The sequence below is a fragment of the Berghia stephanieae genome, chromosome 3 (assembly GCF_034508935.2).
Source record: "Berghia stephanieae isolate SIO BIC M18660-M18661 chromosome 3, UCSD_Bste_1.3, whole genome shotgun sequence".
NCBI lineage: Eukaryota > Metazoa > Mollusca > Gastropoda > Nudibranchia > Aeolidiidae > Berghia > Berghia stephanieae.
This window is the reverse complement of record NC_088362.1, coordinates 103,741,175-103,761,307: the sequence shown is the minus strand read 5'-3', so window position 1 is coordinate 103,761,307 and position 20,133 is coordinate 103,741,175. Positions and strand designations below refer to the sequence as shown.

At 33.4% G+C, this 20,133-nt stretch overlaps 1 protein-coding gene across 1 annotated transcript; it reads left to right on the top strand.

Annotated features, from left to right (window-relative positions):
• Nucleotides 1-411: 411 nt before the first annotated feature.
• Nucleotides 412-19,644, top strand: LOC144969044 (A-kinase anchor protein 10, mitochondrial-like). The gene is made up of 14 exons (XM_078908023.1): nucleotides 412-604; nucleotides 2,486-2,611; nucleotides 4,156-4,245; nucleotides 5,380-6,294; nucleotides 6,629-6,727; nucleotides 7,347-7,431; nucleotides 7,953-8,076; nucleotides 9,545-9,681; nucleotides 10,867-11,011; nucleotides 11,362-11,479; nucleotides 12,937-13,159; nucleotides 14,619-14,698; nucleotides 15,310-15,347; nucleotides 16,237-19,644. Exons 1-14 carry the CDS (start codon nucleotides 580-582, stop codon nucleotides 16,372-16,374), a joined length of 2,343 nt encoding a protein of 780 aa, XP_078764149.1. The 5' UTR covers nucleotides 412-579; the 3' UTR covers nucleotides 16,375-19,644.
• Nucleotides 19,645-20,133: the final 489 nt, after the last annotated feature.

The following is a 20,133-nucleotide window of genomic DNA, read 5'->3' as shown; positions in this document are numbered from 1 at the left end:
GAGTTAGTTCACCGTCAGGCGACGTAACGATGAGATGACGATGTGGGCGGAGTGGAGTGGCTGGGGGGGGGGGGGGGGGTGATAAAAAAGAACAGGAGCGTATCCTGGTTTATGCATTACGGGATGCATGGTGATTCGCAATCTATTAAAAATACACACAAATTGATTTCAGTACGAAGTATAAAGTTTAAGTAGTAACTTTTGAAATTATCTAATTTAAATTTGATTATTTCAGACCTGGTAATACAGCATATAACTTGAAAAAACAGGCTGGTATTTGCCCACCCTGCCCATTATTACCAGCCGTCCCTGCCCCCCCCCCCCCCCCCCCCCCCCCCCCACACACACACACACACACACACATACACCCAAAATAATTCTCCCCAGTGTAACCTTTACACCGGAAGGGTCATTTTGAAAAAAACGTAAACAAAATGGCGACTTCCGAGAAAATTTGTTTCCATCCTCATTACTTGAGCAATTAAGCTGTGTTAATGAATCGCTTTAAAGGCAACATTACAATTAAATGCTGATAACATGATCATTTTGGAATAGAGAAATTGTACATTTCTACATAAAATGTCTTTTTTTCGCCGAAAATCGGGTGAGAAGAAATGTTTATGGAACTGTCAAGGGAGAGTAGGCGTTTCCCTCTTGACTCTTGAACGTTCACCATCATTTTCTGAAATCAATCTCAGTCTCAGTGATGCTTTAGTTTCGCCTCCTGCTCCTACTCCTCCTTATCCTGATCTTCCTTCCCTTTCATAACAACAACACAAAACTTCTTGTTGTTGTTGTTCTTCTTCTTCTTCTTCTTCTTCTTCTTCTTCTTCTTCTTCTTCTTCTTCTTCTTCTTCTTCTTCTTCTTCTTCTTCTTCTCTTCTTCTTCTTCTTCTTCTAATTTCATTTTCTTTTGGGTCTTGATTTCAGATGACATTTATCATCGGTCATTAAATCATTAAAAAATTTTCATTTCGTTTTATTTTGTTCTGTTATTCTCACATGGTTCTCCCAGGTTAATCCTCCCCGCCTAAATTAACTGGTGAGATGTTTCTCAAAAAGACACTCAGACACTCACACTCACACCCTCGTTTGACCAATCTCAATATATCAACATATATCAACTTTAAAGAGAAATATTTTTGTTTAAAAAAAACAAACTACTTGTATTTCAATTTCAAAAACTTACGCGCTTCAGCTTTATTTGTAGCAAAAAAAGATTACGGCCTTTCTCTAACTAAAGTGCAGTTGTATAGCTCTGTTCACATGATATATATCTAATATAAGTATCTAAGCACAAAAAGTTGAAAAGCAAAGTGCGCATCAAGATAAGTCACAAACAACCATTATATTGTTTACCAAACAAGTCACAAACGAATAGATATTTTTTTATCAATTGCAATGTGCATCGTAATTTCCAATTTTGAGTATATATTTTTTTTTTAAAACGAAGCTACATCAAATCTTTCGACCTTGTTTGGTATTCATGTGATTTGCTTTAGGAAATTTCTACTGAAAGTAAGTGTAGAAAAAAAATGAGCATTTATCATTTACCACCATATATCCACTAAACATGCCCAAAGAGCTTTAGGCAACAGCAACAACATGTAGGGCGAGACATGACACTTGTCCGGTGATATTGTAGTTTGACAGAGACGATGCTGTTACTGTTAGAGGTCAGATACTCTTTTACACCTGAGTATGATGAGAGAATGTGAGTAAAAGGCTTTTTCAGGGACTCAACGATCAGGACTTGAACTCAGGACCTTCTGATCCAAAGGCGAGTGTTATATACCCCATGATCACATGGCCACAGTGCTCAGTAGAAATAGAAGTAAAAGGAGACATGGTGCCTACTAAGCATTATTAAACCACAAATTGTGATTCTAACATTAAAGTATCATTTTTTTTTCATTTAAGAAGTATTATTTTTTATTTTTGTTAAGGGGGTTTTGTTAACGTGTGTGTGTGTGTGATTTTCATGCCAAGACATGACGCCTGTAAGGCGATATAATTTTTTCAGACAGAGACAATGCTGTTAATGGCCAGGTACGGTGAGAATGTGAGTAAAGAGCCTTTTCCAAGACTCAACTATGCACTAACTATGCACTGAGCGAGGCTCGAACCCAGGACCTTCCGATCTAAAAGCAAGTGTCATACCACAAGACCACACAGCTGCACATACTAACTATTGAATGATCGGTTGTGATCCTCATTGCCATCTCAATTACCTTTATATTTACTTAGGATTCATACTGTCTGTTTGTGTCAAAATGTGTAAAATGGTGTCTTTTAGCCTGCTATTTTTTATTCCTCTATCATCTTGTGACAGGGGGTGCTGTTGGACTCACAAGGACCCCCCTCCCCCCGACCTCCCATTGCATAATTCTACAGTTGAAACTACTTATCGGTTGTGTTAGTTTTTTCCATCTGATGTTGCACCATGATTGACACTCATTATTGATTTACTGTTTATTCTTTCCAGAAAAGCAAAAATCTTCTGATAGCTCAAAGACACAAGGACTATCAAGGTCTGCGTCCTTAAAAAGTGAAAATAGTCCAAGTTCTGTTTTACCTTCGCCAAAGCTTTGGAGAAACAACAATGATGGAGGTTGGTTTTAAAAGAGATGAAAATAAATTTTCTATTCTCTCAGAGTGAATCATATAGATTATATTTATTGAACCCTACTAGTATAAAAAGGTTCATCATATATTACTTTCCATCTTGTACAAATACAAATAAATAAATAAACTGTTAAATAGGAAGCTTGCTTGAAATACCTGTGAATAATTAGTTTTCCCCCTTATCCGCTTTAATTGGTTAATTGGGCATATCATACATGCTTCAATAAAAAGTTAGCAAAACCATGATGATACAGAATATAACTGTGAGAGAACTAAAAGATAAAGTATAAAGCAGAATAATTCTGAATAAAACATATTGAAATCGTTCTTATTGTAACAGTAATACTCATTAAAAATATACCTAGTAAATGATTAGGGAAAAACTTTTTTTGGGTATGTGGAAAAAGGATTAACTTGACATAGCAGATTTTGCAAGGTGACTCCTCAGATAATCTTTTAGATATGTATTTAGTTCCCTTTCACACAGATGGAAGACATTGGCTGGTAGGTGTTAACGCCTTTAGTAATCTATTCAAAGTGTATTAACCATACCCTCTTTGTGAGACATTCATTATAATCTAAACAATTACAGGCCTGTAAATCCTCAGGCATTTGCCTGAAATCATTTTCTCCACTTCAGAGGACATAATATTAGACAGAAATAAATTTAAAGAAATTATTTGCTCCTGTATGAAAAAAAAAAAAGCCTTAATAAAAAATTTTAATTACTGGAAACGTAAAATCATGGATGACGATACCGAAGCATAATATAGCCAGTACTATAGTTATGTCATGTACCGAAGCCAATTTCTCTCTCTCTCTCTCTCTCTCTCTCTCTCTCTCTCTCTCTCTCTCTCTCTCTCTCTCTCTTCTCTCTCTCTCTCTCTTCTCTCTCTCTCTTTCTTTTCTCCTTCTCTCTCTCTCTTTTCTCTGTCTCTGTTCTCTCTCTCTCTCTCTCTTCTCTCTCTCTCTCTTTCTCTCTCTCTCTCTCTCTCTCTCTCTCTCTCTCTCTCTCTCTCTCTCTCTCTCTTTCTCTCTCTCTCTCTCCCACCCTCTCTCTCTCTCTCCATTGCGTACCGTGGTAGTCAAGGGGATTCCCCGTTTCACAATTGTCATCTGTTATCTCTTGCTTCACCGTGTTAGTTCTGACATTAGTATTGCATGCACCAGTTGCCCCAATACACATTCATGGTGTGTCTTATCTTCATGTCTTCACATTCCAATTTGACACATTTTTCTATATTTTTTTGTAACGACTTCCGACATACAATTCTCGACATCACTATTCCTTTGTAATTAATGATTATTAGTTTGATCATTGCTGACAAAAATGCAATGTTTACAGATACTTGTATTCCAATTTAAAAATCAATGAATGGATGCATCTTCTTATGTTATAATCTCTGTGATTTAGTCCTATATTCTCAAGACATTGTCTGACAAATCAATAGATTATTTGATAAATATATATGAAGTACAGCCACTCATCAGTTCTGCTGCAAACTAACTTCTGTGCCATTTTATTTTTAGATCTTGTCACCTCTTCAAGGAATGGGTCCATTGGAGGACAACGACCACATACACTCATTCTTTCCTCTGAGGATTTAAGACAAAAACCTGGTATGAAATGTTATGAATATATTTGTAGATTGCTTTATTCTCAGTCTCTAGGTAAATGTGAATTACATGTGCATCACTGAATATTGATGAATGATTTGTTAAGCGCATTGAGCCAAACTAGAAAAAGGTGCTATAAATATTGTGCATAAGTATTATTATTATTATTATTATTATTATTATTATTATTATTATTATTATTATTATTATTATTATCATAATATCTACTATATTGACCATTTTCACAACCACTGCTTGGTATACATGGATGCCAAATTTGTTCAGTCTATAAATTATGATTGAGCTGGTGTACAAACTACTTTCAGCATTGTTGCTTAGTTAACATAGTTTCAGTCCCTTTAGAAAATGTGCAACTTTTACAGTAAAATTGCAAGCGGTATCATATGAACTTCAAGTAGAAGAGTAATAAGCATAAGAACAAAAAAAAAAAAAAAAGAAAATATAATACAGCAACAGCTTTATCACTGGAACATCTATGACCGCATTACTCTACTTTTTTCAAAAGCATTACCTTTATTACCACATCCTCCACCCATTGAAAATATTTTGATTTCGTGTACAGGACCCCAATTTTGTATCAGTTTCTTTTTATTGACAGTGTACTTATCATTTTACTAGTTTATTTGTTACTCACATATGATATGCATTTTAGCATTTTGAATATTACTTTTGTATTATGTATTCATTTATTGTAAGATATGTCCATTTATGGTAATTTTAATCAATATAATTGTCAATCAGAAATTCATGATAAAACTCAGACTATAAATTTTTGAAATGCTTGAGAGTTAAATATGGTATTGGAGGATTACTATTTCACAACAAATCTAACGATTATAAAACAATCTTGAAAATATTGATATCTTTTAGTATTTTTCACATGTTCTCTTTTGTTCTCTATAAAAGATGGCCACTAGCCTTTATATGGTTCTAAAACTTTGGCCTGAAGTCACATTTTTTTAAATTTGAGACGGTGCACCAAATTATTATTCAAAATCTTTCCCTGCAAATGGTTGCAATCTTAACCCTAATGTCCAGCGTAAAAAGAAGCCATTTTGCATCATTGTTTACATCATCTCTAGATCATAGAAGATTTTGTTTTGTTTTCATCCACAGCTCCCCCTCCTGATTCTTTGGAATCTCCAGTGCGTACAACATCCAGGCTGTCAAAGACTCTCCAAGAAATCATCCATGATAAAGACGGCTTATCATGTTTCATTGAATTCATGAAATCAGAAAAAGCTGAGCATTTAATTCAATTTTGGTGTGATGCTGAATCCTTCCAGGCAGCAACAGTCATGAGATTGCGTTCTCATGCATTACAAAGTGTTTCTAAAAGTGCTATACTTAAACGTAGAAGCAAGAGTAAAAGTGACAGTGTTTCTGAAGATATAGATTCAACAAGAGGTCGTCATCGGACCAATTCTGAGAATTTGTCTGTAAAAAGTTCAAACTGTGATTATCATGAAGCTTGTGTTACCAAAGAGGGTAGCCTTTCTCACAAACATGATGTCTGCTCTGAAACGTTTAGGAGTGGAATAGCCCCATCAGCATCAGGTGAAAGCAACCTGAATCTTCACTCTTCTAGTCCTTTAACCAATCCTTCCATTCTAACTCAAGATGTTAAATCTGAATCATCAATCACCACCAACTCTGCAATATTTCAACTTCATTCTTCACCAAATTTAGCGACTAGTACATCCTTGGCAGAACAATATAAACATGATGCAAATTCAGAGATTTTAGGGAAAAAGACTGATTTGGAGTCCAGCAAAGAAACTGGATATACTCACTGTGATAGAAATGCTATAACTGATGTTAATCAGGAGGCAAGTACAATGCTTAAGGAACACAGCAGTCATTCCACATCTCAAGATGTGTTTGGTACAAATCATCCAAACTTACCTGGTGAAACATCTGATATAATTACAAAGAGTGCGTTGGATGACAGTGATGTGAAGGAAGAGGTTACAGAACCAAAGCAGCATGGTATCACTGAGTCTGAAGACTTGGCTACAAAATTGAGGAAGAGTGAGTAATCTTTTAATTTTGAATTTTTTTAAACTATAGTCATTATAGTGAGAGAGAAAAATTAACTTAGATAATAATGATCATATTTTGTTCAAGTTATAAGTTATTGTGTGCTTGGAAGTGTGGTAGAAGTGCACTATTTTCTGCATGATCTGAGTTCGATCTTTTATTGAACCAATTTTTTTTTACATCGGATATACTCCCCCAGCAGTAAGTGGTCAGTTGTGTCTCTTTAGAACCGGTGAATGTATTCTTTAACACACGTTCACACATTTGATGCATTTTGTGATTGACAATAGATTAAGTTTGTCTATTGCTTCTTTTAACCTTTCAGGCATTGAGAGAGATGCTGTTACCATTTTCTCATCCTTCATTGCCAAAGATGCTCCAAAACCAATAGGAGTTGGAGATACGTTAAGAGCAGATGCAATAAGTAAGTTTTCATCAATATCTTTCAATGCAAACTAGGTCGGGAGCTAACTATTGAATCAAGCATTGTTTGTTGTTTGTTTTTTTTGTTTTTTGGAGGGGGGGGGGTCTTTATGTGTTTTATTTTTCATTAAAACTTTTTTTTGATTTAAAGAATTGTTTGAATTATTTTTTTTTCAACATGAACAGTTTTACATAGTTCATTCAGACTTCATGAGAACCAGTTGCTTCAGATTTCACCCCAATTAAAAATGTCTCCTTTGCTAAATGCATGGGCGATTAAATAAATTGATTTTTTTTTATGTACACAGATGTGAAAGTGTTAAAGATATGTTTTAGTTCTTCAACAGAGAAATGATAAAGTTTCTCTTTTTATGCTTCAAAATTTTCATAAATTTAACATCAAAATGCAGAGAATTGAGTGAGCAAATGGATTTTTCCAACTTGTTTACCATCCAAAGGGGGGGGGGGGACTCTTTTAATGACAAAAATACATGCTTAACATAATGTGCAATGGAGCTATCTGTTTATGAAAATCAAAGTATGTGTTATTGGGGCTTTCAGGTTAAGGTATAGCATTGTCTTTAGATTCATCATCTATATGGGCTTGTAAAAAATTTCAGGTAAAATGTGTCGTGAAGACGGTCAGGTGGATTCAGGGTGCTTCACCAGTTGTCAGGAGTTTGTCCTGAAAAGGATGCAGTCACAGTGAGTTGTTATGAATCACAAACTGTTTGTTATTATTATCATTTTGTGATTTGGATTTCATTATCTACAAAGCATTTCCCCTAAACAGTGTTTTTCACTCGTGTGTTTTTTTGTTTTTTTTTGGTCTTTTGAGAGTGAATCAATTTTAAAACTTTGGGATGATTCAATTTACAGGTCAAAAGAAAAACCTGCATTATTTGTCATTATTTGTCATTCCCTGTGAACAGTAGAAATTCATTTAACAATCCTTTACAGAGATTATTTGTGGTGTCAGTGTTGAAGCAGTATAATGTTTCATGTATAAAAAGCCAAGCGATGCTCAGCCTGTTCAGTGAAACTAAGAATACTAACGTATATTGTAAGAGTGCACCTAATGTGTACAGTATGAAATTTAATATGGTTCTATGTTGCCTATTGGGGAATAAACGAAGCATTGTGAAATGCATTGAATACAATTAATTGGTAGAAATATTCTTTTACTGATATTTCGTATTTCCTATTTATTTTTATATTTTTTTCAGATATTTCCAGTCTTTCAGAGACAGTGCTTTCCATAGCAAACACCAAATCAATGTACTTACCTCTACCACAGTTTACTTGCCGGACATTCTTCTTGCTGAAAATGCCCTGTGTTATTTTTTAGAGGTGAGGAATTTTTACTGAAACGATAACATCAGGCCTGCCACTTATACAGATTGAATTGATTTATGGATGGCTTTGTGGTCTTGTGATATGGCACTCCGCTTCCCAACTTTGAGTCTCTGGTTCAAGTCCTGCCGTTGACAACGCAAAATCTTTTCTCACATTCTCGCAATGTATTCAGATCGTAAAATAGGTATCTGGTCGGCAACAGTGTTGTTTCTGTTTTTTTTTTTTTAATTAAGGGGCCTTACAGGCATGTCTCTTCCCACATGGAGAGCATTGCTGTTTGCTTTGGACCCATTGTAAAGTGTTTTGAGCACATTTAGTGGATATTGTGCTATATAAAACTTACAGGATGGGGTGGGGGGGAGGGGGAAGGAGGTATTATTTTTGTTTATTATTTGCTATTTTTACTTCTTTTTTTTTTGGGGGGGGGGGGGGGAGGGGGTTAAATTATATCCAAATTCGCATTTATTCCTCCGAATTCGGATCTTTTGACCCAATTTTTTTTTTAGGAAAACTCGTGAAAATGTTATTCAAGTCAGATGTTGTTATAGGACCAATTTTAACTATATTCCATCAAATATTAAAGCTGTTTAAAGTGACAATTCATAGAGAAAACACCTGAAATCATGCTTTGTAGGTTTTTACAGATTTTCTATTGAAATTCAGATTTTTGAACCAAAAGTTTACAAACTTCTGTTGTTGTTTTTTTTTTGTGTGTTTTTTTTTTTTTTGTTTTTTTTTTTGTTTTGGGATGGGGGAGGGATTGTTGGTAGATTTGTATCTCCTTTGCACAATTGAGTACATGTCAAAAGAATTGTGACAACAGTTTTTTAATCTTATTTCTTTTTCAATTTATTGCCTATTAATGCAAACCCCAAAAATTGGTCCACCACCTCATTCAGGCATTATGTCATGGTAAATCAGATGCCAAAAAATTGATAAATTTAAAATTATCATGATAGTTTATTAAGGAACTACATTAATTATTCTCATTATAAGCATATGGAGCTCAAATTTCATCCTTTAGACATTTAATTTAATTTTTAGAATCTTGTTCATCTTGATAAATTACAGAGTTGTTTGCGTTGAGTTACACAAACATTTGTTTTCTGATTTAATTGGTTTGTTTGAGGGAGGGGGAGTTGTTTGGTTGTTTTGGGGGTTTTTTTTGGGTTTGTTTATTGTTATTTTTTTTTTTTGTTTTTTGTTTTTTAGTATTTGTTTTGTTTTATTGATAAGATTTGTTTTTTTAATTCCTACAAATCTTTCTATGAAAATTATTAATGAGATGTATGCCCATCATTATGAATTTTTACATTTGAAATTCTAGTAACAAAGCAATAGAGTTCCATCTTAAAGAATTATCATTTCTCACATTTGATTTTTTTTTTCACATTCAAAATATTTTGAATTTTTTTTTTATGTTAGATATTCACTTCATATCAAACTTGATTATTCATATCAGTACATGGAACAAGAAGGAGCCGGTGACCTGATGCAATTGTGGTTGGTTGTAGACAACTTCCAGCAACAGCTGACCCTGGCGAAGGACGGTTACGACTGGGAGCAAGCACAGAATGATGCTATGGTCATCTATGACAAGTTAGTTCTGGTTTACATGAGCTTTACAGGAGCTTTTTTTTCATATCGCAATATCCACTTAACATGTTCAAAGCGCTTTTCAAAGAGTCCTTAGCCAACAGCAAAGCTTAACATGCAGGATGAGACATGACTCACAAGCAAAGAAACTGGCATCAGACTAGGATACTGAAGAGATCTGTCTTTACACCCCCACTCTTCACTAACAATTTTTGGTCAGTTAGATTTGACAGAAAATACTATGATATATAACTGCCTATCCAAAGAGTAACAAGCAATTGTTACTGCTGCTAGAGACTTTTGCTGTTATAAATACCTCGTGCAAGAAAGATTTTATACCATACTCTGACAAGACACCTTTTTTGCTTTGTTTTTTTTCTGTTTTTGTTTTTTTCCAAAAAGTTTTTACTTGACATATCAATAGACTAAGATGACAATTAACTTAATGGAAAACAAATTCTGAATTCTGTAAATTCTAAAGAGTTTTAACAAGTTTGTGATTATCTTATTTAACCAATGTATGAAATAAAAGTTTTCTGACCAAAATAGAAAAAATAAGGCATTTTGTCAGTGTACGGATGTTTTATCCTCCTTGGCAACACTAGTAGAGCATATGTGTGCTGATCTGGCAAAACTCGTCGGATGTCGTATAAGCTAGTTTTGAGGTAAAAGCGAATAAAGGTGAAAAATGATTTTGGTTTTTTCACTTCATCGTTTTCATTATTCATCCACCTACATTCTCACAAAATGATTTTACAATTTGAAGCTTATAGATAATTTAACTAAATTTTTTTCTGAGATCTATAATTACTGCAAAATATGTATGTCTTATAGCAATTTTCTCTGTTTTATATTTTTTGATCCCCCCTCCCTTCAAATGTGAATAAATTCGACCCTAATTAAGATAATTACAAAATTCAAACCGCATTTTGTCCAGAAATGGTGCCTCTATTGAAATATATAATGATATGTGTTTCGAATTTTTCCAACTTAAGACAGGTTTTGCCAAATCAGCACACATATATTCATGAACTATATTTTCCTCTCCATGCCTTTCTTTCGTGGATTGATAGGGGTAGAAATTGAAATGATCAAACATGGTGATAAACACAAATAACCATATATCACCCTGAATGGCTTTCTTTTTGTATATTTTATGTTTTACTCTTTGATATTACATATTTTCAGATATTTTTCCTTGCAAGCCACCAACCCGATGGGTTTTGATGACAAGCTGAGGTTTCTTATAGAAGAGAATATTTGTAGGGAAGGAGGACCAATGCCCGATTGTTTCAGTGAAGCCAAAGTTATTGTACTTAAGACACTGGACAAGGTATGTGGTTTTTAAAAATTCTTTTTCTTTTGTTGTTTTTTTTTTTTTTACGGCATCAAATGCTGTTCAAAATCTGATTAACTAAGAAGAATTATAGTTAACCTCATCACCTATCAATAGAGAGAGTTTGACTCTCATTTCAACAAGATGATTTTATCCTTCTCTCTCTCTCTCTCTCTCTCTCTCTCTCTCTCTCTCTCTCTCTCTCTCTCTCGTCCACCTAAATTTAACATGATTTTATCTCAAATAATTCTTGTTTGTATCGTTGCCCTTATAAACAGGTTATTGATGATAACTTATAATCTTTTAAAATCATCGTGTGTTTTTATTTATTTATTTTTTTTCCCCAGATGTACTTTGATAATTACCTTCAAAGTCAAGTATATTACCGGTATTTGTCTGACCTGGTGAGCACTGTTCAAATGGCAGAGGACATGCATCATAAACCCAAAGGTCATCATAGATCTGGTGAGTTTCTTTGTCATATTTAAAGCGTATTAGTGATAGATGATAAATCATTCCATAGTCTTGAACATTGTTGCAAACACGTGATAAGCTAAAACATGGTAAATGGATTAATTTCTTTCTTTTAAATAAGACCCAAACAGTAATAGTAACCACCATGCGATCAGGAGTAACTCAGGGAACAGCTCAAGCTTCATAAAATCAAATAAAAATCTGGCTCCAGGAACAAAATTGAGATTATTTGCAGATGATAGCTTCTTGTATAGACAAATAAATACTAAAAATGATAAAAATTTTTCTTTAAGACCTTGATATTTTGAAATGAGAGAGAAAATGTATTCAACTCTGATCATTCATTTCATCAGAGATATTTTTTGATAAGATGTTTTCCTCTCAATGAACAATGCCTTCTTAATTCATAGGGTACCAGAGTGCTAGTGTTACCAAATCACCTGGGAGTCCAATTTTGACACATGTTAACACGCCATTTGACATCAAAATAGGGTTTATCACCTTGGCACAGTGTTTTAATGTTTGTGATACTTTTGAATGGAAAGCATGATACAAATATATATGAAAATGCTTTTAGTAGCTACTCCAAACTGATTTTTCTTAACAAAGTCACATCCAATTTTATTATTGTTCTAAATAGAACTTTTTGATTCTAAGAATTTAGATACCAAAATCAGGTCTATATGTCACCTACTTCAAAAGTTATGCCACTTCAAAAATTCTGTATTTACGCTATATTCCGAAACAGTCTGATGGACCATCTCCGGACGAAAAAATTTACAAAAGTTGGCGACCCACAGTCTCAAAATTCTCTTAATCAACACTCAACCACACAGACAACAAGCTCAATTTTTTTCAAGGCTCTATTTCAATGAGAAAATCATCATTTATACTTCTAGCGTCCTTTTTTTAAAATGTTATTTTTGGCATACTATGATGGAAATTATTTTCAAGTGATAATCACTCACCTTGTGTACGAGGGTGATGTGTGCCCACAAAAGGCAGCAGGTATTTGTTAAACCTGGGTTGTTCAAGTTGGGAGTAGAAGATCATATGACTGTACACTGCTATGTCCTTTGATCTCTGGGTAATGCTTGTTTGTCATATATTTTCCTTGATATGAAATTCTGTCTTTATCCAAATGTTTGTACTAGTGCCTTAGGAAGTTGATTGGGCCGTCCTTCTTGTTTGATTTATGTTGTCTAATTGAAGGATGAATGTTATAAAGCACTTAGAGTATTATGATGAAAACCATTGATAAGCTGTGCAATATGAATGCAAAGTTTATCATGATTTCTTTTTTTTTCTTCTCATTTATTCATATTTCTTTCATTTAAAAAGTGAGAAAATTACTGCTCTTTCTGCTGCAAAGGTTGTCACTGTCGCAGCAGAGAAATCATTTTGCCAAACCTTGTACATTCTTTTTTTTTTTTTTTTTAATGTTACAGGTAGCGATGCATCATCAGAACACAGTATCAGCAGCTATCAAAGTTCAAGTGATGTTGGAGTGTCCAAACCTCGCAACACATTACTTGCTGTTGATACAAGAAAAGGCAAGAAAGCCCCTGCTTCTGCCAGTGCCTCTCCTGCAGTTGCTGCCATTGATGGAGACTTTAGTATGACTATGGACATGTTTAACCCAGATGATTTATGGAAGAGGACCTCCCCTGGGTATGTAATATTATCATTTCTACGTGATAAGTTATATTCTTCTTCTTCTTCTTCAAATACCAAGTCTGTGCCAGACATCGGTGATCATGATACGCCATTCATCTCTTTGATCAGATAACCTCAGAAAACTAATATTACTCTTCTCTTTCTTTGTCACCCAGCTGTTCAAACTATTCAAATATGTTTTTCATGGTCTACCTTTACTCTTTTACCTTCTATCTATCTTTCCTGTGAGAGCGAGATGTTCAATAAATTTATATCGATTTAGGTGTCCTAAAAATTGCATTTGTCTTTTTCTTATTTCGAATTAAGCCTTGAGTCGTGTTCGAGTTTAGCGCTATATATTCAGCATTATTATTATTATTATTATTGTACGATTAAAAGCTTTCATTTTCAGCATTATCTCTAATACTTCTTCATTATTTTCTTCTCTGTCCCTGAGATTCTTATATTATATTCATTTATTTTTGCAAGACATTTAAATCTCCAATCTGATAAAACTTCAATTTCCTTCAGACCATTCGTCTTGTGATATCAGATTAGACCATTTTTTTCCCTCATCCTCCAGCTTCTGTAAATTATTTCTTTTTTTTTTTTCCATATGAATAGACTAATTAATCATACAATGAAAATTGGTCAAACCAAAAACAGGGAAACCAAAAAAAAACTGATAAATTATTTTTTTCTTTCCCTCTCATTGTTATTGTAAAGAAAATCTCAAAAATACGAAAGCATTTAGCCCCAACTATTGATAAACAGAAAAGGACTGCGTCCAGTGGCTGAATCTTTACATAAAAGAAGGCCTATCGTTAGTATTGATCTTCTTGATTTTGTAGTAAACTTGATTAGAGGATCCAAACTATAGTTTCCAGTTTCATAAATTCTCTGTCATTGTGATCATTTGATTACTTTTTTTGTGGTTTTTTTTGCCTTGTTTGTACATTTTTTTGTAAATTCTGTATTTATTTTTGTTTCAAGCAGTTTTTGAGGGAGCTCATTCCATAAACAGAGATAACAAAGATATGACTCCATTCCAATAAGAATTGTAATCTGTTCACGTCATAAAAACAAAATATGATCATTTATATAACCTATTTCCACAGATTTACCATGCCTAATGCGCTTCATAATATTTCATTTATATCCCAAGCAGGCCATATGGACCCATATTTCCATTTCACAGGCCACCTGTTTGGCATCTTTTTTGTACCAACACTCTTGCAATGTCCATCTCTACCTTTAGCCAGTTACTCATTCACACCTGAGGTACCCCAGTAATAATAGAGTAGTACTCGTAATATGGCTGAGCAATAAGTCTGATTTTTAAATATTATTTTTATCAATATTCTTAATCCAATACATGTCTAAACCAAAATTAATCAATAGAATTAGTCCCTAAAATTTATGGTTAACGGTTTATACTATTTTCACATTCTTACCATTACATTTTACTCTTCAGAGGTATGTCTCTGGGATCTGTTGATGGTCTTGGCCAGTTCGTCTCCAACTTTGAACATGACGGAAGTGACAAACGGAAAGGTCAGTCAAAGGTCGAGAGCAAACAATTGATTGGCATATAATAGTAATAGTTGCTACCTCTGTCTTTCTTGCTTTTTGTTCAATACATAGAATTATTGAATCTCGGTAGAGACAATGAAATTTTGTCTGAATAGCATGAAATTTTAAAGTCATTGTAATCTATAAGCGCTTTGAGCTAAAGTTTGGTAAGAAAATGGGCTATACAAATGCTTATTATTATTAATAGTAGTAGTAGAAGTAGCATTATCATCATCATTGCATCATTATCATCCTCAGTCTAGTTGTATAAAGTCTTTGCATCACAGGTATCATCTTTCATATGTCAATAAGTAATGGAAAAAAATGTTCTTTTTTCTTTGAAAACTTCAAATTCCTTTCTTTTAAGCAATGAAATGTTCTTTTATAAAATGCATTGATACCTCTTCGCAAATGTTGCCTAATGACTGTTGAACTCATTAACTTTTGAAACAGAATCAATAAAAGACTGAATTTTACAAAATGTTTTATTGCAAATTTTAATGTAGCATCCTTACTTGAATTTAATTATTACTTTATTTATACCCTATTTTTTTACGATATTCACATAATTTTGTTTGAATTATATTTTATAGGAGGAGGTTTTCTGAAGAGATGGAAGGATAAAGAAAAGGTGAGGTTACAAACAGAGTCAGAGTTTAATCCATAGGCTCTTATCTCGTTGAGGATCCAATAATAACAATAACATTGATAAAAAACTCAACCTGGGGTCAATTGTGATCCCTATGCTTGGAAGGCGAGTGCTCTACCATTTAAGCTGATGTGACCTCTATTTTGTAATTCACAGTCAGAGGTTTTGGTTATGTTCATTTTAAATCAGATGAAAGAGTCTGCCCAGCAACAATATGTGTATTATGTTATTGTGAAAAAAAAAGCAAATGTATATAATCTCTACAATAAGGCGTGGTCAAAAATTTTGTTACAAATTCTGCAACTTCCTGATTTAAACAGGATGAAATCTCACAAGTCCATGCCAAGAGCTATTTGAATGAATGTGTATGAAGGAGCTTTTTGTCAACAAGTCCTTCAGCTTAATTGAGTCCAGTTATCCTGACTTCGTCTTGTGTTTCGAGTGAGGACCAATTTTTTTGTTTGGCACCAATCACTACCAGAATCATCTCAACTTGTTTCAGACACGAAATTTGATCTTGAATTTCAACTCAGGATGTGGAGTGATTCAACACCTTGGCAACTTCTGATTTATTCCTTCTTTATTTTGTCTGTTCAACCGCTGCTTCATTGATACCAAGAGAAATGCGTTTATCACTAATTCAGTCTCTTAGTTATTTCCAACTCAGAGGATGCTATTTAGAGAACAACTTAAAATAGAATATTTTCCTGCATAAATCAACGAGCCCCTTTTAAAAATGTATACAAGCATTTTATCCTCATTATAGTTAGACATAACTCAGGATCAGAAATAGTGAGAAATTCATCCCACATCAATTAATTCATTATCAATTTTAAGCAATGTATTATTGTGGGGGTTTTTTTTTTTTCAGGATCAGGAAGAGGTGGCTTTGCGAATAGCCCAGATGATCATCAACGATGTGAATAGCATGACACAGTCCAGTGAAAGTCTTGGGAACGTGTTAGAAGAGGATGAAATGGATGACAAAGCAAGGGTTGATGGAAGATGATGACGTTGGTGTTACTGTTGAATCACACCTTTACACACTGCCAGTTGTTTACATTTTGGCCAAATTAAGTAAATAAGTAATCCTTCAGGTCCATTAGGCCCACGGAGCCAGAGTTTATCCCAGTTCCTATAGTGTGAAACGGACAATAGCAATTGCTTGCTTCCTTTTGGATAGGACACTGGTCTATCACAAAGTACTTTTTGCCAACCACCCAACCACTGCTGGGTGGATAGGGGAAGAAAAAATTGGTCCAAGAAAAGTTATGATATGTGCTGAGGGATTTCTTTTTAAAATATGCTTCAACAATAGAGCAATTTCATTGATCATTGGTTCTCCTGTATTTCTCAGAAAAGGACATGGATTGGTGTCTTTGCAATATATGTTGTCACAAGACTCATTTGATTTCTAATAATAATTTTTTTTTAAAAAAGAAACTACGAGTGAATATTATGTATTACTTACATAACTCATTCAAGAGTTGCTTTATTTCTTTTTAATCGAGATCATTAGGTTTTGTTAAGCACTGAAGCCCTATACCTATTTGGAGAATCTAGCTTTTTGAACATTTTAAAATTGGATTCTTTAATTATATTTCAAGTCTTTTTTATGGTTTGACATTTTCAGATAGAAACTCGGGATAACATTGAATACTTATGGCACCACTTGCCAACTCATAAGAAATTTGAGGAATATGTATCTAAATATATAATAAATATATCGGAATAAGTCAAAAAGAATTATAAAAATGACAATGTTAACATGTTTTACTTGCTTAAGGCTTAAATTAAGAGTATTGATCATTTACATGCATTGCCCAACGCAAACATTTAAAGGAGAATTATGTAAATTGGAGGTACAACTGTAGCATGTTGGGTTTTATAATTAATTTTGTACATTGAGTTTAGCAACCCATTATCTCAGTACCTGCAGACTTGGATAAAAAGCACTTTGCATTTGTCTCATTAAATTGACAATGTGCAATATTTATAGATGATAGGTGCAAAAGGATAGGTAAATAAGCCTGGCAGAAGTCTGAAATCGCTGTCTGGTCATTGTTGCAAAAGAAACAGAATTTTCATGCACTTTTGTAAATCAAACCTCTTATGTCATGTTGAAATGTTGAACCTGTACCTACCTTGTGATTTTTTAAAAATTGTGAATGATTGTTGTGGAAAATAATTATAAGAATGAAAAATAAGTATGTTCTCAAGCACTTTAAAAATTTGAACGACAATATGTCTAGAATTATTTCTATTACATTTTTTTTTTTTTTTGGTTTTTCCCGACAATATTCATGGTTCTATCTTGCTATACCCTTTATATATTAATAACGATGATTAAAAGTGTATCTGCAATATTACATTACATTAGTTATCTGAAGGCTTCACTCAAGCAAACTGTAATGCGTTCAGATCAGAAAAAAAAACGTTGTACTATATTTATTTTTTTAAACCAGTTTTCAATGCAAGATTGATTTGTAATTGTGAATTATTCTGATTAGGTAAGATTATAATTATTCATGTCATTGTTTTTTGTGTGTGTTTTTTGCTTGTCTTATGTTTCGTATTATTTGTAATGCAATTCATTTCAATTTATATGATAGGCCTACAATTTCCTGCATTTTCATGCTGTCATGATTATCAAGATGATTAAGCTGCTAATAGCTGCAATGTTTTTAATTGTTTTTGGTGCTGGTAAAAGATCATTGTTTTCAGTTAACAAACTCAAATTAATATTTAATGAAGTGAAATGTCTTTCAAATGTAAATATTGTTTCAAGTCAAAGAAAAGTTAATCTGATGTGATGTTAAGATTGATTTGTGTACTTAAATAATCAAATGTGAATAATTCGAGTATTATATCAACACTTAGCTGATGCTGAAACATTCAAGTTAAATTCTTTACCAGTTTGGGGAAAAATGTTTTCATTCTTCGAGTTTAGGGATATAACTTAGACCCATATTTCTTACTTATACTTATAACTGGGGCTTCATGTTTTATCACTTAGTTTCCCCTAACAAAATATTAGTTTGAATCAATAAGAGAGATTGATATATAGAGAGAATCTAGGCATGCAAATTGTTTTGACTACAATGCATTTATCAAGGATTTAACTCTTAGTATTGGACAAATTGAAGGCATTATTTTTTTTACCAGAAATAATCAGTGATTGACCACTGTCCTATTCATAGGGTAACAAACAATTGTGGTGTCTGCTTCAGTTTGGCTCCAAAAACCTGATTGGACTCAAGCTCTTAGATTTGTACCAGAAGGTATTTGTGGCTTGTAAAAAAATGTTTAATATGTTTTTTTCTCTCAATCATCAGATATATATATATATATATAGTCAGATTACTAAGAAAAGTGTTAAAAATTTGCCAAAGTGTTAAAAGCGCCTTGAGACTTTAATTTCAACCCAAATTCAAGTTGCCATGTAATATATTCTTATTTCGACGATCAGTATTTTGTCTCGAGTAGGGTATATTAAATACTCAAATTTCTGACTGGGTAGAGTGTAGTTTAATTGAAGAATTATATTTAAAACATACATGTCTTCCAATGTGAAAAAAAGCAACTTCGCATGACAAATGCTGCCTCTGTAATTATTATGCGACTTTCAGTAATACAGTCAAAGCCGCTTAATTGGATCAGTATTGGTTACACAGAAATTTTTGACCAGTAGATGTAGAAACTATTATGCAACAGGCAGATTGTTCTAGTTAAGTGGTCATTCCTATTAAGCAGTGTGTTCCAATTATCGGCTTTGACTGTACAATTAAAACGATTATAACGATAGTTTGGTCCTGCTTCTACTATAGCTTCAATTACATCTACCACTACCACTACTTCTAGTAGTCGTAGTTGTTATAGTAGGAGTAGTACCACTGCTTCAACTTTTACCACAACGACAAAGACAATGACGGCTTCTCATTATCGCCAAGTTTCATTTTTTACTTTTACTCTATTACTGTTTTCATGCCCTATTATTGTAATTTATTTTTGTCTTTTCATTAATTTTTCATTGAAAAATAAGTCTATGGTATGATGCTTGGTGTTTGCAATATATTTCCATTTTGTTTGCATATTACATTTGAAGTTAAAATTGAAACTGAACATAAGATTTTCAAAATTTTGACATACATTCATTTTGTTTGTTTTAAGGGTTTTACGGCGCTTGTGACACATTTAGGTCACTTCAGCGCTAGTAAAAAGGAAGAAAATGGGATGGTCGAAGATTTTAGATTTACAATTTCAAAGCACACAAGAAAAAGTAAGACAAAAGGGGAGGATTGAAATAGGGAACAGATATAGATTCCAAGAGCGCACTATCAATGTGCTTTGTTTGAGATCACCTAAAAGTCTCATCCAGATACAAACACTGGTCCCCACTAAGAGGAATACTCTCATATGGTTACAAACCGATATATATATATATATATATATATATATATATATATATATATATAATATATATATATATATATATATATATATATATATATATATATTCAAAACAAAATAATAAATGCAATAGTACATTATTATCTCCCAAAACTAAAACTATACATTTGACTGTTTCCCTCCCAGTCAAGGACTCGGGCAGGGCTAGGACAAAACTAAGTAATCCCATTCCAAGACAAAGACAGAAAGCAACTCGGAAAATATACAAGGATATAGAAGACACAGCATGACCTCCTGTCCACCCTGGGAGGTCAAAGACACCACCCAGTACATTCACTGTGACATGACCTCGTTCCCT